Raw genomic sequence first — 13,496 nt, 5'->3', positions numbered from 1 at the left:
ACCAGTAAATACGGCTATAAGATGTGTGTGTATTAATGCTTTCCTGCAGCCTTCTACACCAGTAAATACGGCTATAAGATGTGTGTGTATTAATGCTTCCCTGCAGCCTTCTACACCAGTAAATATGGCTATAAGATGTGTGTGTATTAATGCTTCCCTGCAGCCTTCTACACCAGTAAATATGGCTATAAGATGTGTGTATTAATGCTTCCCTGCAGCCTTCTACACCAGTAAATACGGCTATAAGATGTGTGTGTATTAATGCTTCCCTGCAGCCTTCTACACCAGTAAATACGGCTATAAGATGTGTGTGTATTAATGCTTCCCTGCAGCCTTCTACACCAGTAAATACGGCTATAAGATGTGTGTGTGTATTAATGCTTCCCTGCAGCCTTCTACACCAGTAAATACGGCTATAAGATGTGTGTGTATTAATGCTTCCCTGCAGCCTTCTACACCAGTAAATACGGCTATAAGATGTGTGTATTAATGCTTCCCTGCAGCCTTCTACACCAGTAAATATGACTAAGATGTGTGTGTATTAATGCTTCCCTGCAGCCTTTTACACCAGTAAATATGGCTATAAGATGTGTGTATTAATGCTTCCCTGCAGCCTTCTACACCAGTAAATATGGCTATAAGATGTGTGTATTAATGCTTCCCTGCAGCCTTCTACACCAGTAAATACGGCTATAAAATGTGTCTTCGCATCTACCTGAACGGGGATGGGACGGGGCGCGGCAGCCATCTGTCTTTGTTCTTTGTGGTGATGAGAGGACTGAGTGACGCTCTGCTCAAGTGGCCCTTCAACCAGAAGGTAATAACACAGCAGACACACTCATTGGGAGGAAAAAAAAGTGGATATAATTTAGCCCAAGGAGTGTTTTTTGTGCAAAACTAATGCTTGGAATGGATTCAGAATCATGAAAACACCCTAGTTTCATATGTCACATGCTTCTGAAAGAATGATTAAATTTTGACTTTTTGGCCTTATATAGGATGTTATGGGTATGGTCACATATTGTGCTAATAACTCAATTTCCCACAGGAGTTGAATTTCAAACTTTTAGTACATGTTATTAGACACATTTAGAAACACATTGGTGAAGAAAGTTCTTGGTAACGATTTAGTGTCCAGATTTTCATAGATGTCTCTTACTATAGTGCTTCAACCAGTGTTGTTTTTGTGCGCCTAAAACTAAAGACGAAAAATGTTCGTCGACTACCTTTTTTCACTGACGAAAACTAAATGGAAAACTAAATGAAAACTAAGCTATGATGACTAAAACTAAGATCTAAATGTATTGACAATTTAATCAACAGATAAAAACTAGACTAAAATGTTAGGAAGGGACTAGTAGTGGACAAGAGATCCAGTATAAGTCATTTTACACTTGGTTGTACTCTCAAGAGTTAAATTATATTATTATATTATTATAATAGCCTATACTTAATTTACAATAAGTCTACACAATTAGAGAATGCAGAAGAATTATTATTTTGATCAACGTTTTACCATAACAAAAATTGTCTTTTACTTTTTGGTCTGAGAGGCTAAATGTCATCAAATGGTGGTTCCGTGGCTCAAATGGGTCTGAGAGGCTAAATGTCATCAAATGGTGGTTCCGTGGCTCAAATGCTGAATAAATAATGGGCCTTGGTATGGAAAAAAAGGTTGAAAAAGACCGTCCTATTTGATTTGATTTGATTTGATTTATTTAGAAAAGCAATCATAATACAACATTATAATCAGCGATTCAAGGATTATGCAGTAAAGTCCAAAGACTTATTTCCACTGAGGTCCTCTCACACTGAACGGAACAATACTTTAAAATACATCACAAATACATAACGGTACATATACATTACATACACAACACAACATCCCTCTAAGATGACCCTTTATAGGGGAACCTTTTCCAGTAGCCATTTTTTTAGTCTTCTGTTTAAATGTCCTCAAATTGGAGGTCAGTTTAACACTGGATTCCAGGCTATTCCACTGTGTGGCTCCTATATAAATTAATGAGCCTTTTGCCCACTTTACTTTTAAAGGCAGGGAGCACCACATCTGCAATACTGGCTCTGGTATAAAGTGGTTGTGTGTTCCCGTGCTGTGCGGTCAGGTCACTCTGATGCTGCTGGACCAGAGCAACAGGGAGCACATCATCGACGCCTTCCGGCCCGACGTCACCTCCTCCTCCTTCCAGCGGCCGGTGAGCGAGATGAACATCGCCAGCGGCTGCCCGCTCTTCTGCCCGCTGTCCAAGCTCGACGCCAAGAACTCCTACATCCGCGACGACACCATCTTCATCAAGGCCATAGTGGACCTCACCGGCCTCTAGACGACACCATCTTCATCAAGGCCATAGTGGACCTCACCGGCCTCTAGGGGTGGCTATAGAGGTTGGAAAAAAGGGGGTTGGAGGAGCAGAATGGGTTTTGTTTTGTCCAGGCCCGTCGTCTGTCCAGGCCTGTCTCTCTCAATGCGGTTGGATTATTTACTGACTGCGTTATGGCTGCAACCAGGGCCGGATTAACCCCTCTGAGGGCCCCTATGGGCACTGAAGCTAGAAGCCCCCCCCCCCCCCCCCCCCCCCCCCTTCACCCGCGCGCAACATTTTTGCTGTTTTTCGGAGCCGTTTTGGGGCGGTTTTATGCCGTTATATTGGCCTATTTCCGGTTGCCTACCCCCCCCCCCCCCCCTCCCAGAGTGACAGCCAATCTAGCGCATTGTTGCTGCTTTACACACAATTTGCACTTTTCAGCTGCCCTTCTCACCAACAAATGCAACAATAAAACACTAATCTTTTTAGACACCATTTATTTCATTCGGATTAGCAGGGACATTTTTTTTTTTTTTTGAGGGTCCCCTGGTGCCCATGGGCCCCTGGGCACGTGCCCAAAGTGCCCATATGGTAGATCCGGCCCTGGCTGCAACGGTTTTACTCCAGTCCAGGAATGAAGGCCCCACACGGTGTTGAATGAAGGCCCCACACGGTGTTGAATGAAGGCCCCACACGGTGTTGCCGAATCAGTAACTATAGTTCATGTATTTACTCATCCTGAGTATCTCACCTAAACACTGTTTGACGCCATACAAAGCCGCCGGCTTTTCCGTTATAGAAATTAAAACCGATGAAATGAAAGCGGTTCTTATACGGAATAAATGGTCCCGTTTATAGAAGTTATACCCTTCTGTGTCGAACTGGAAAAAATGTAAATTTATTATAGGGAGCAGTTAAACCAAATCGACTTGTTTTGTATCGATTACACGCACACACACAAACACACACACACACACACACACACACACACACACACACAAACACACACACACCGCACGGCGCCTTGAATTCATGGTGGATTTTTTTTTTAATGTTTTCTGTCGCGTTCCTCAGCCAATAAATTGCCTCTGGGGGGGGGGGGGGGGGGGGGCCGCCGCGCGATATAATGTGGTTTGCAGGATGTTATTGGCCCGTTTGGCTCCGCCCGCCCTCAGCCCCTCCTCTCGTGTTTTCATTCCACCAATCCCCGATGATCGGCCCTGCATGCTGACAGATTCAGTAGCACAGCTACTTGATGACGGGCGGGTCTCCAGTAAGTAGGTAGAGCAGCGAACCATCCAACGATTCGATTGGCTCAGGAATGTGACAAAAAAACGAGAACAAAACATAAGAAAAGTATAATGTCCATGAATCCAAGGCTTCATATTATTAGAGTTACATATAGGCTATAGTTATAGCTTCATAATTGTTGTCTTGTGGCGGTGAACCACTCCTTTGAGCAATAGTATCACCTTCTTATCTGCTGTTTTTCCACAACTTGAGCAGAAACGTTTTAGATAGTTAGAATAGAGTTAAAGATTCATGCGTTCCTGAAGCTAACATTGCTTAAAATACTAGAATTAGAGGTGTGGCTTTGACGCAGCGGCATATATTTGCTTTTTTCCCTCTCTCTCTCTCTCTCTCTCTCTCTCTCTCTCTCTCTCTCTCTGTCTCTCTCTCTCTCCCTCTCTCTCTCTCTCTCTCTCTCTCTCTGTCTCTCTCGCTGATTGATGGTGGATATTGTGAAGCTTCTCGGTGCCATTGTTGAGTACATTTGCATAGACAAACGTGGAGTTATGTTACCAATAAGATTACAGGCATTTATTTGCCTTTTTGCGCAAAGTGCATGCAGCTATAGAGTTACTTGGCCTTTTTTGTGTTTAGTTTTTTGTGTCGTGGTGAAAGTCCTGGCTTATATTTCCCCATCGCATCGAGCTTTCTGATGAAAGGGTTCCTCGCGTTAGTTGTTGAAGTCGTTGGTGAATTGATTGACCATCCGTGATGATGGTGGACATTGACCTGCATGTCGTTGGATTCGGCCATTTTGTCGTTGTGTAACATTAGTGTTGCGCTGTGTAATTTATGGCTCTTTTCCATTACCAAGCGTTCGCACCCAGAACATTCCATAGACTGTTTTTTTTGTTGTTCGAGACCCAAAGTAACATTTGATATCTCCCCCGGGGTTACCCAAACTATTGAGAAAAAAAAGTGCAATAGCCCAAAAATGTGTCCCGATCCAAGTCCCCGCGTAAGTTCTTTGATGTTATTTTTCTTTTAAGTTTCCATTAGAAACAAAACCACCTCTGAAGGGGAAGGTATGTCCAAACCTGAATAAAGGCCTATTCCAGTTTTAGGTGATAACATGGTGACTTATGTCTGACCACTGAAACGGTGGTTGGTAAAAACAGAGAGATGTGTTTGGGGTGAGCGGTGAGTCTCTCACCACCGCGGCTCAGTGACGTCATGTTGTAGTTTTAGTAAAAACAGAGATGTGTTTGGGGTGAGCGGTGAGTCTCTCACCACCGCGGCTCAGTGACGTCATGTTGTAGTTTTAGTAAAAACAGAGAGATGTGTTTTGGGTGAGAGGTGAGTCTCTCACCACCGTGGCTCATTGATGTCACGTTGTAGTTTCCGGTGGTCACCTGAAACTGAAGTATGAATAGGCCTTTAGTGTGCAGAACCAGAACCAGAGCCTGTGAAATGTTTTGTTGTTTATTTTCTTTTTTTTTTTCGAAACACAGTCTGTTTAGTTCTTGTAGTGGAAAGGAGCCATGGTGTTGCGTACGCGCGGGTTGGTTGGGGTTGTTTTTTAATGGCGGTTCAGTACATCTGTGGAAGATACCGTGGCGTTATCAGGGAGTCAGGGCAGCTCGCCAGTCAAAACCCGAGGCCTGGTTTAAAGCCTGCTCAATTAAGGCCGACTTCTGCCACAACATGTTGTGTTTTGCGCGTCGCTCAACACAAAGGGACGCATTGGCAACCGGTGTTAATTTCGTCGCCTATACTAACTGTGACGAAAAATGTTTGTCGACTACCTTTTTTTCACTGACGTAAACTAAATAAAAGCTAAACAAACACTAAGCTATGATGACTAAAACGAAGACTAATATATTGACAATTTTGCTGCTCAACAAAAATGGAAGTATTGTCAACCAATGTTCATTTCTTCAACTAAAACTGACAAACAACTAAGACTTAACATATTGACAATTTGGTCATCAAATAAAAACTATACTAAAATGTCAGGGAGGGACTAGTGGAGAAGAGATCCAGTAGAACTAAATGTTAGCGAGGGACTAGTGGAGAAGAGATCCAGTAGAACTAAATGTTAGCGAGGGACTAGTGGACAAGAGATCCAGTAGAAGTAAATGTCAGGGAGGGACTAGTGGACAAGAGATCCAGTAGAAGTAAATGTCAGGGAGGGACTAGTGGACAAGAGATCCAGTAGAACTAAATGTTAGCGAGGGACTAGTGGAAAGGAGATCCAGTAGAACTAAATGTTGGGGAGGGACTAGTGGAGAAGAGATCCAGTAGAACTAAATGTCAGGGAGGGACTAGTGGAGAAGAGATCCAGTAGAACTAAATGTTAGGGAGGGACTAGTGGAAAGGAGATCCAGTAGAACTAAATGTTGGGGAGGGACTAGTGGAGAAGAGATCCAGTAGAACTTAGTTTAGTTCTACTGAAAATGATCGGGACATCCCTAGTTCCAAGAATCTAGAACAGAACCAGCTCTAGAACCAAAGTTATTTTGGTGGAAAACGGGCCCAATGTGAGCTTATAGACCTTGGTAGAGGCAGCATATAAGAATACCGATGTGAGTCCAAATTAGAGATGTCCCGATACTGTGTCGGAAAGGTATCGGTGTCGGCCCTTATTTGGTCATATGGGGTCGTATCGGTATCGGTGAATATGGCAGTCTAACCAGCGGTCCCACACAGGGGTAAGGAAAGGGTTGACACTATGGCAGGTAAACACATTTTTGGGGCATGTGGAGATAGATAGATATATAGCTATAGATAGCTATAAACACAACACGAGATCACAACACTGTATCGGTATTCGTTATCAGCTAACACAGACATTGTGGCATCGAATCGGGAATGAAAAAAGTATATCGGGACACCCCTAGTCCAAATATATATATATATACATACAGAAATATACGCAGGAAACACGAGGAAGCTCAAAGCGGGCGTATATGTTGAAAACAGATTGAATGGTTTTTCGTTAAATGCAGAGCGATGCTTATCGCTGCCCTAGATGTGTCTTCTCAGTGGTTGTTGGGGTATTTGCCGACTACTTTTTGCATTTATCGTGAATTATTTGTCCTTGCATTTGTCCCCGCCCTAACGTCTATTAGGAGCAGTGGGTGATATTAATAGATTTACATGTCCTAACTATTTTGGAAGTTGGAACAATCCGGTGTTAGTGGAGGGGAGGGGAGGGGGGGGGGGGATCGATGTATTATATATATTTTTTGTCAAAACGGCGTGATGTTTTTTGACCGAAAGGATAGCGGTTTTGCAATCAACTTGCAAAACACGAGTGCAGCATGCACCCAGATTGAGTTGGAGTTTTCTTGCGTTGTGTACCACGTCGTCCACCTGATGTCGCTGTTTCTACTTATACCTATAGCATGTTGTGCTAATATTTATCCCCATTTCGGGCGCAGAACCCCTCTTGGTGTTTTAAGCACTGTGTTATACTTTTAGCTATTGAAAAAATAGCAGATCTACAAGCTCGTAGCACGGCACGGTGCCGTGCTACGAGCTTGTAGATCTGCTATTTGTTGAAAAATCGTAAAAAAGGGAAATTTGGAATATATATTCTTTCAGAGTGAACGTTTTAACTCAAATCTTTGCTTCTGGGGGTGGGGACATATTTTTAGATGGGGGTCGGAGGCCAAATACAGATGACTCTAGGGGTCCTTGACATGAAATAGTTTGAGAACCACTGACATAGAAAACATAGGGTTTTTTTTTTTCAGAAAACTGTCAGGATTTATAGAAGGCATTTGTAGAATCGGTTCTAAATGGGTTATATAAGAGGCTGTATCGTTTGAAGTCTTCCCTGGCCTGTTCTGAAACCAGTATCTGGGTGACTGTAATTGAAGCCTCTCTGTGCATGGGAGCCTTCGATTCACACTTTCTGCTTTATGGAAAGATATATTATATAATGCGTTGGTCTTTATTATACTCTGTAGGCCTCTGCAGTGGTTCCCAACCTTGAGGGGTCCGGGCCCCCTGTGGGGGGGCACCGATAGATCCCTATGCGACTGTGGCTCAGGAGGTATAGAGCAGGTCGTCCAATGATCCGCGGGCCGGCGGCGGTTCGAATCCCGGTTCCTCCTCCTCCTCCTCCTCCTCCTGTCTACATGTCGAAGTGTCTTTGAGCAAAGACACTGAACCCCCAAATTGCTCCCGATGTGCTGGTTGGTGCCTTGCATGGCTTCCGACCGCAATCGGTGTATGAATGTGTGTGTGAACTTCAATGTGAAGGGGTGAATGTAATGCACAATCTATGTAAAAGCGCCTTGGATAAAGGCGCTATATAAATGCACCATTTATGGGGGGGGTTGAGGCCCCTGTCCCTTTGGAGCTATTCTAACATTTTAAACAAATTAATTTTTCACTGTTTTGGGCAAATAGTATAAATTAACAAAATTTAAAAAATTAATAATAATATCAAAGTAGCCGATCTGCAACCTCAAAGCGTCACACCGTGACCTGTAGTGAGATTTCCTTATGTATTTATTTATTGTGTGTGTGTGTGTGTGTGTGTGTGTGTGTGTGTGTGTGTGTGTGTGTGTGTGTGCGTGTGCGTGCGTTACTTTCGCACACGCATTTGCGTGTGAGCATGCACGTCTGTGTGTGTGTGTGTGTGTGTGTGTGTGTGTGTGTGGGGGGGGGGACTCAGCTTATTTCACATAAAAAGAATTGAACAATCAAATAGGTTGGGAGCCACTGTTTTAGGCCAAACGTGAACGCATTTATTTCTATTTGTTTGAATAGATACAAGTAATAATATGATAGTTATATACAATTATGTTATACCTCGCACTGCGTCAATTAAACAAAAAAATAATAGAAGCAGATGCCTATATATATATATATATATCTATATAGCTATATTCATAGCAGTTTATAAATATGTACATTTTATATCATAAAGGTGGAATATTTAATATATTGAGGTTAGCATAGCATATACACGACGTGTTATAATGAAGTATTAGTATATTATCGAATACCTTATTAATTATATATATTTATATATGACCGCTTGTTTTTGTTTTTTGTTTGTATTTTTTTCACTTGTTTGCCAGGATGGTTTGAACAGGCCAGTGCAACCCAGTCCACTGAAACTCTCAGCTATTTATAGTCAACCCAGTCCACTGAAACTCTCAGCTATTTATAGTCAACCCAGTCCACTGAAACAACCCACTCAGCTATTTATAGTCAGTGCAATAATTAATAATAAGAATAATAATGGCGCTTTCTGTCTCGTTTTAGTCTCGTTGGTTTTGTTTGACCGACCGTGTGACACCTTGCCTTGAAGGATATTTACATTACATAGTTCATGTTCAACTTGTGTTTATATATATATATATATAGGCCTATATATATATATTATATTAACCCACAATGACCTGTTATTGTCTGACGACGAGATTTGTCGCCCATTTTGACGTTTGTTTAAAAAGAAATACAAAAACGAAAACAAACACGGTGCTTTAATAATTGCTTGTTTTTTGAGTAACTATGAGTCTGATTGAAACTGCACTGAAACCCCGTCAGTGTCTGTAGTCTGATTGAAACTACACTGAAACCCCGTCAGTGTCTGTAGTCTGATTGAAACTGCACTGAAACCCCGTCAGTGTCTGTAGTCTGATTGAAACTGCACTGAAACCCCGTCAGTGTCTGTAGTCTGATTGAAACTGCACTGAAACCCCGTCAGTGTCTGTAGTCTGATTGAAACTGCACTGAAACCCCGTCAGTGTCTGTAGTCTGATTGAAACTGCACTGAAACCCCGTCAGTGTCTGTAGTCTGATTGAAACTGCACTGAAACCCTGTCAGTGTCTGTAGTCTGATTGAAACTGCACTGAAACCCTGTCAGTGTCTGTAGTCTGATTGAAACTGCACTGAAACCCCGTCAGTGTCTGTAGTTTGTAGTCTGTAGTCTGAACCACTGAGTCTCTGTAGTGTGGGGGGGGGGGGGGGAGCCCCAGGAAGCCCCGCCTTTCCCGGAGGTTTCCGTTACCGTTAACGGAGAACAGAAAAGACATGCAAAGCTAGACAGAGTACAGTACAGTACAGTACAGAGCTCGTACAGCGTTTTGTGGGCGGAGGAGGAGTTAGGGCGCTTTGTCATCATGGTTGATTAGTGCAAAATAGCCTAGAAGGGCCGGCGGGGGCGGGGAGGGGGGGGGGGGTCCTCAGAGTTACTACAGGTGGGGGGGGGGGGTCCTCAGAGTTACTACAGGTGGGGGGGGGGGGGGGGGGGTCCTCAGAGTTACTACAGGTGGGGGGGGTCGCCAAATCTTGCACATCTGTGCACTTGAACCCTATAGCACCCCGTATACTGAGGAAACCGTTTTTTTGTGGACATGGACCTATTAAGGCCGGTTCGCACTTTGTCGCTTGACAACAATAGCAGCAGACCTATACGGGCTTACGATGTGTCGCATAATAACTCCCGTTGTGAGCTTGGTAGGCGTCTCGTCTCGTCTCGTCTCGTCGTGCGACTGCGTCGCTCGCCGATGACGGTGAGGATCTAGAAGCGACACGGCCCGTGCGACAGACATTAGAGTCTGTGGTGGTTCTGCAAATTCACTGACTTAACCCATTCTGACCTGAGATCAGATTCATACGAGGTTTCCGCCGGACACACACTGGTCTGATGAACCCATTCTGACCTGAGATCAGATTCATACGAGGTTTCCGCCGGACACACACTGGTCTGATGAACCCATTCTGACCTGAGATCAGATTCTAAAAAATGTCAGTCGCTCTTCGATTTTCCAAAAATAGCAGACCTACAAGCTCGTATCGCGCCACTCGGTGGCGCGATATGAGCTTGTAGATCTGCTATTTTTAAATAGCTAAAGCATAACATGATGCTGACACCAAAATGGGTGCCCGTTCAGAATGGGTTAATTCACATCATATGAAATCGACTGAAAAGCGTTCCTATATACTGAATGTCGTGAAAAGAATTGTCGTACATTAATTGGAAAACGCCACACATGAAATTAGAAATTAGACTTTAATATATATATACTTCATGACGTTTTGTATAACCTGGACTATCTATTCTTGTATTGTGCCAAAATGAAACCTTACCTCCGTTCAATGATGATTATATAATGATGTGTGTTGCAAGTTGTAATTTGTACTCCTATGCTAAAAATGCATAGAGTTATATATCTATAGAGAAGACACCCGAGTTCTCCTCCCATCCACTTGCATTAAGTTGCTCAAAAGCGCATGAGGCGGATTCACTCCTCCTTCCTGGTAGGAACAGAGTGCATTCTGGGATTGATTGGCCCCAAACACATGAACGCGCTGCCGTTGACTATCATTGTGCCGTTGGTGCTGCGTTCACGTATGAAACATTCGTTCACGTGTACATGAACGTGCACAATGATAGTCAACGGACCAGCGCTGGCTCGAGCTGCACTACCAAATCCGGCCACTATGTCCATTTCGCCTCAAGATTTCCTCTGGGTGCCTTCTCTATAAATATATACTCTAAGTAAAAATGTGGTGCCAAATAACTGTAGAGAAATTGGTTTATTGTGTGTGCGTGTGTGTGTGTGCGTGTGAGTGCGTGTGTGTGTGTGTGTGTGTGTGTGCGTGTGAGTGAGTCAAGTGTGTGTGTGCTCCCGTGTGAGTGTGTACTGTGTTTCTAGTGTGTTTACATTAAAGGACCACTTCACCACTTTTCAACCTATCTTCATATAATAGGTCCTCACTAATAATCATGAAAAAAATGGTGCAGTTTTTTTCTACTCGGTCTGCGTCTCATATAGGAGGGCCGTGGGCAGTTCAGAAACCGTCCTCCAGTGACATCATCGATGGGGAATACGAGCCAATACAAACTGCAGGCTTTCTTGTCCTGAAAAGTTGCAATGCGAAAATGGAAGCCATCGTTCTCACGATAATGAAAATCTAAATATATATATATACAATCTTGTTTTAAAAAAGATCTGCCTAATGATGATGTCACTGGAAGACGGTTTCTAAACTGCCCACAGACTGAGTAGAAAAAGATCGTGCCATTTTTTCATGATTATTAGTGAGGACCTATTATATGAAGATAGGTTGAAAAGTGGTGAAGTGGTCCTTTAACATTTGCTGCATTTCAATGTGATGCATGGGTCACTTTTATTAAAACCATTATGACTAAAGGTACCTACATTATGTAAAGGTTTCATGGCATTCATTTTCATTCATTTTTATTTTTCGTTTTTTGAACATTTCTGTGGTCTTGAGTTTTCTCTGGGGTTTGGAAGCCTTTTTGAGCTGCAATGAAAACGGGCAAAACGGTGAAAACGGTGACATCTGCTGGCAATTCAATGGGATTTGCAGGCTCACAGACAGCAAGATCAAATCAGAGCACTTGTTTGAGTCAGAACCCCCCCCCCCACCCCCAGACCACAGAAAATCTATGGAATGTTAAAAGTTCAGGTTTTTTGGGTGCATTTGAGCTCAGAAAACCTAAAAAAAAACAGTTTTTTTTTTTTAGTCACAACCCCCTTAAACCCCATTCTGACCTGAGATCAGATTCATACGAGGTTTCCACTGGACAAACACTGGTCTGATTAACCCATTCTGACCTGAGATCAGATTCTAAAAATGTCAGTCGTTCTTGTGATTTTTCAAAAAATAGCAGACCTACAAGCTCGTAGCGCGCCACTCGGTGGCGCGCTATGAGCTTGTAGATCTGCTATTTTTCAATAGCTAAAGCATAACATGATGCTGACACCAAAATGGGTTCCCGTTCAGAATGGGTTAATATGTTCCATGGGTGAATAATACTTTGAATATACGCTCAACGCTTCAACTGTTGTTTCGGGCTGAGACCCAAAAGAAAAATAGATCTACAAGCACACAACGTGTGACAATGTGACACACATTGTGACCTTTTGGTTATCTTTAATTTCTTTGTCATATTTCTGAAATATAATTTTTTTAAACATTTGAAAATAATTGTGTATAGGTTCTGATTTGTAATACAAACAATTGTATTATTATTATTGGTTTTTTTTTGGTATTAATTAAAAGTTACATTCACTCCACAAGCCATGATGACCCATGAAAAAAATGGTTGCGTGTCCCATAAAAATAAAATGGCGTCCTAGTATAGACTTTGTTTGGGGAACGCCTGCTGTACAGTGACGTGACACCGTTGAATTGAATATTATAATATTAATGTATCCGTGCACTTTGTGTTGTTCTTTGTCATAACAGGGTATTGTGCTTACATGACGTACATAATGTACCTGCAGCAGACAGCCATATCATTGCACATGTTCACCCGTGATGTATACCATGATGTCACAACTAAGGACATGCAGTATGTATTAAAATGATGTAGAATATTATGATAGGCTTCTTGGATGTTTCCTGTTCCCTTTCTTATCCCATTCTGACCTGAGATCAGATTCATACGAGGTTTCCGCTGGACACACACACTGGTCTGATGAACTCATTCTGACCTGAGATCAGATAAAAAAAAATGTCAGTCGTTAGCAAAAATAGCAGACCTACAAGCTCGTAGCGCGCCACTCGGTGGCGCGCTATGAGCTTGTAGATCTGCTATTTTTCAATAGCTAAAGCATAACATGATGCTGACACCAAAATGGGTGCCCGGTCAGAATGGGTTATTCAACGTTTGACCCGTAGAGGGCAGTGATGGGAGATTAATCGGCAAACACATCGGTATCGGCTTATTTTTTGTTTTAAAACGGGCCAATGAAATAAACGGTAATATAGTGACATCACACTATCAGCCCCTCCCCTAACCCCTCCCCTTTTATCATACAGCTACAGCTGTGGGTGCGGCTTCAGTTCACCACCCACCAGGCAAACCAGGCATACTTAATGAACTGGTGGGCGTGCCCACATGAAAACAACATTTTAACAACATTTTACATAATGTACACTTT

General features: G+C 42.8%; 1 protein-coding gene across 1 annotated transcript in view; it reads left to right on the top strand.

Moving 5' to 3' along the window:
- LOC310878575 (TNF receptor-associated factor 2-like) overlaps positions 1-2,342 on the top strand; it is a gene marked incomplete at both ends in the record, with an annotated part of 31,927 nt that extends 29,585 nt beyond the window's left edge. Inside the window, 2 exon segments of the mRNA XM_083792920.1 lie at positions 669-817; positions 2,124-2,342. Coding sequence (XP_083649046.1) covers positions 669-817; positions 2,124-2,342 — 368 coding nt within the window.
- Positions 2,343-13,496: the final 11,154 nt, after the last annotated feature.

This window comes from Protomyctophum parallelum, assembly GCF_964188405.1.
Source record: "Protomyctophum parallelum genome assembly, chromosome: 21".
NCBI classification, from domain to species: Eukaryota; Metazoa; Chordata; class Actinopteri; order Myctophiformes; family Myctophidae; genus Protomyctophum; species Protomyctophum parallelum.
The sequence above is the reverse complement of the archived record's forward strand: the minus strand, read 5'-3'. Positions and strand labels throughout refer to the sequence as shown.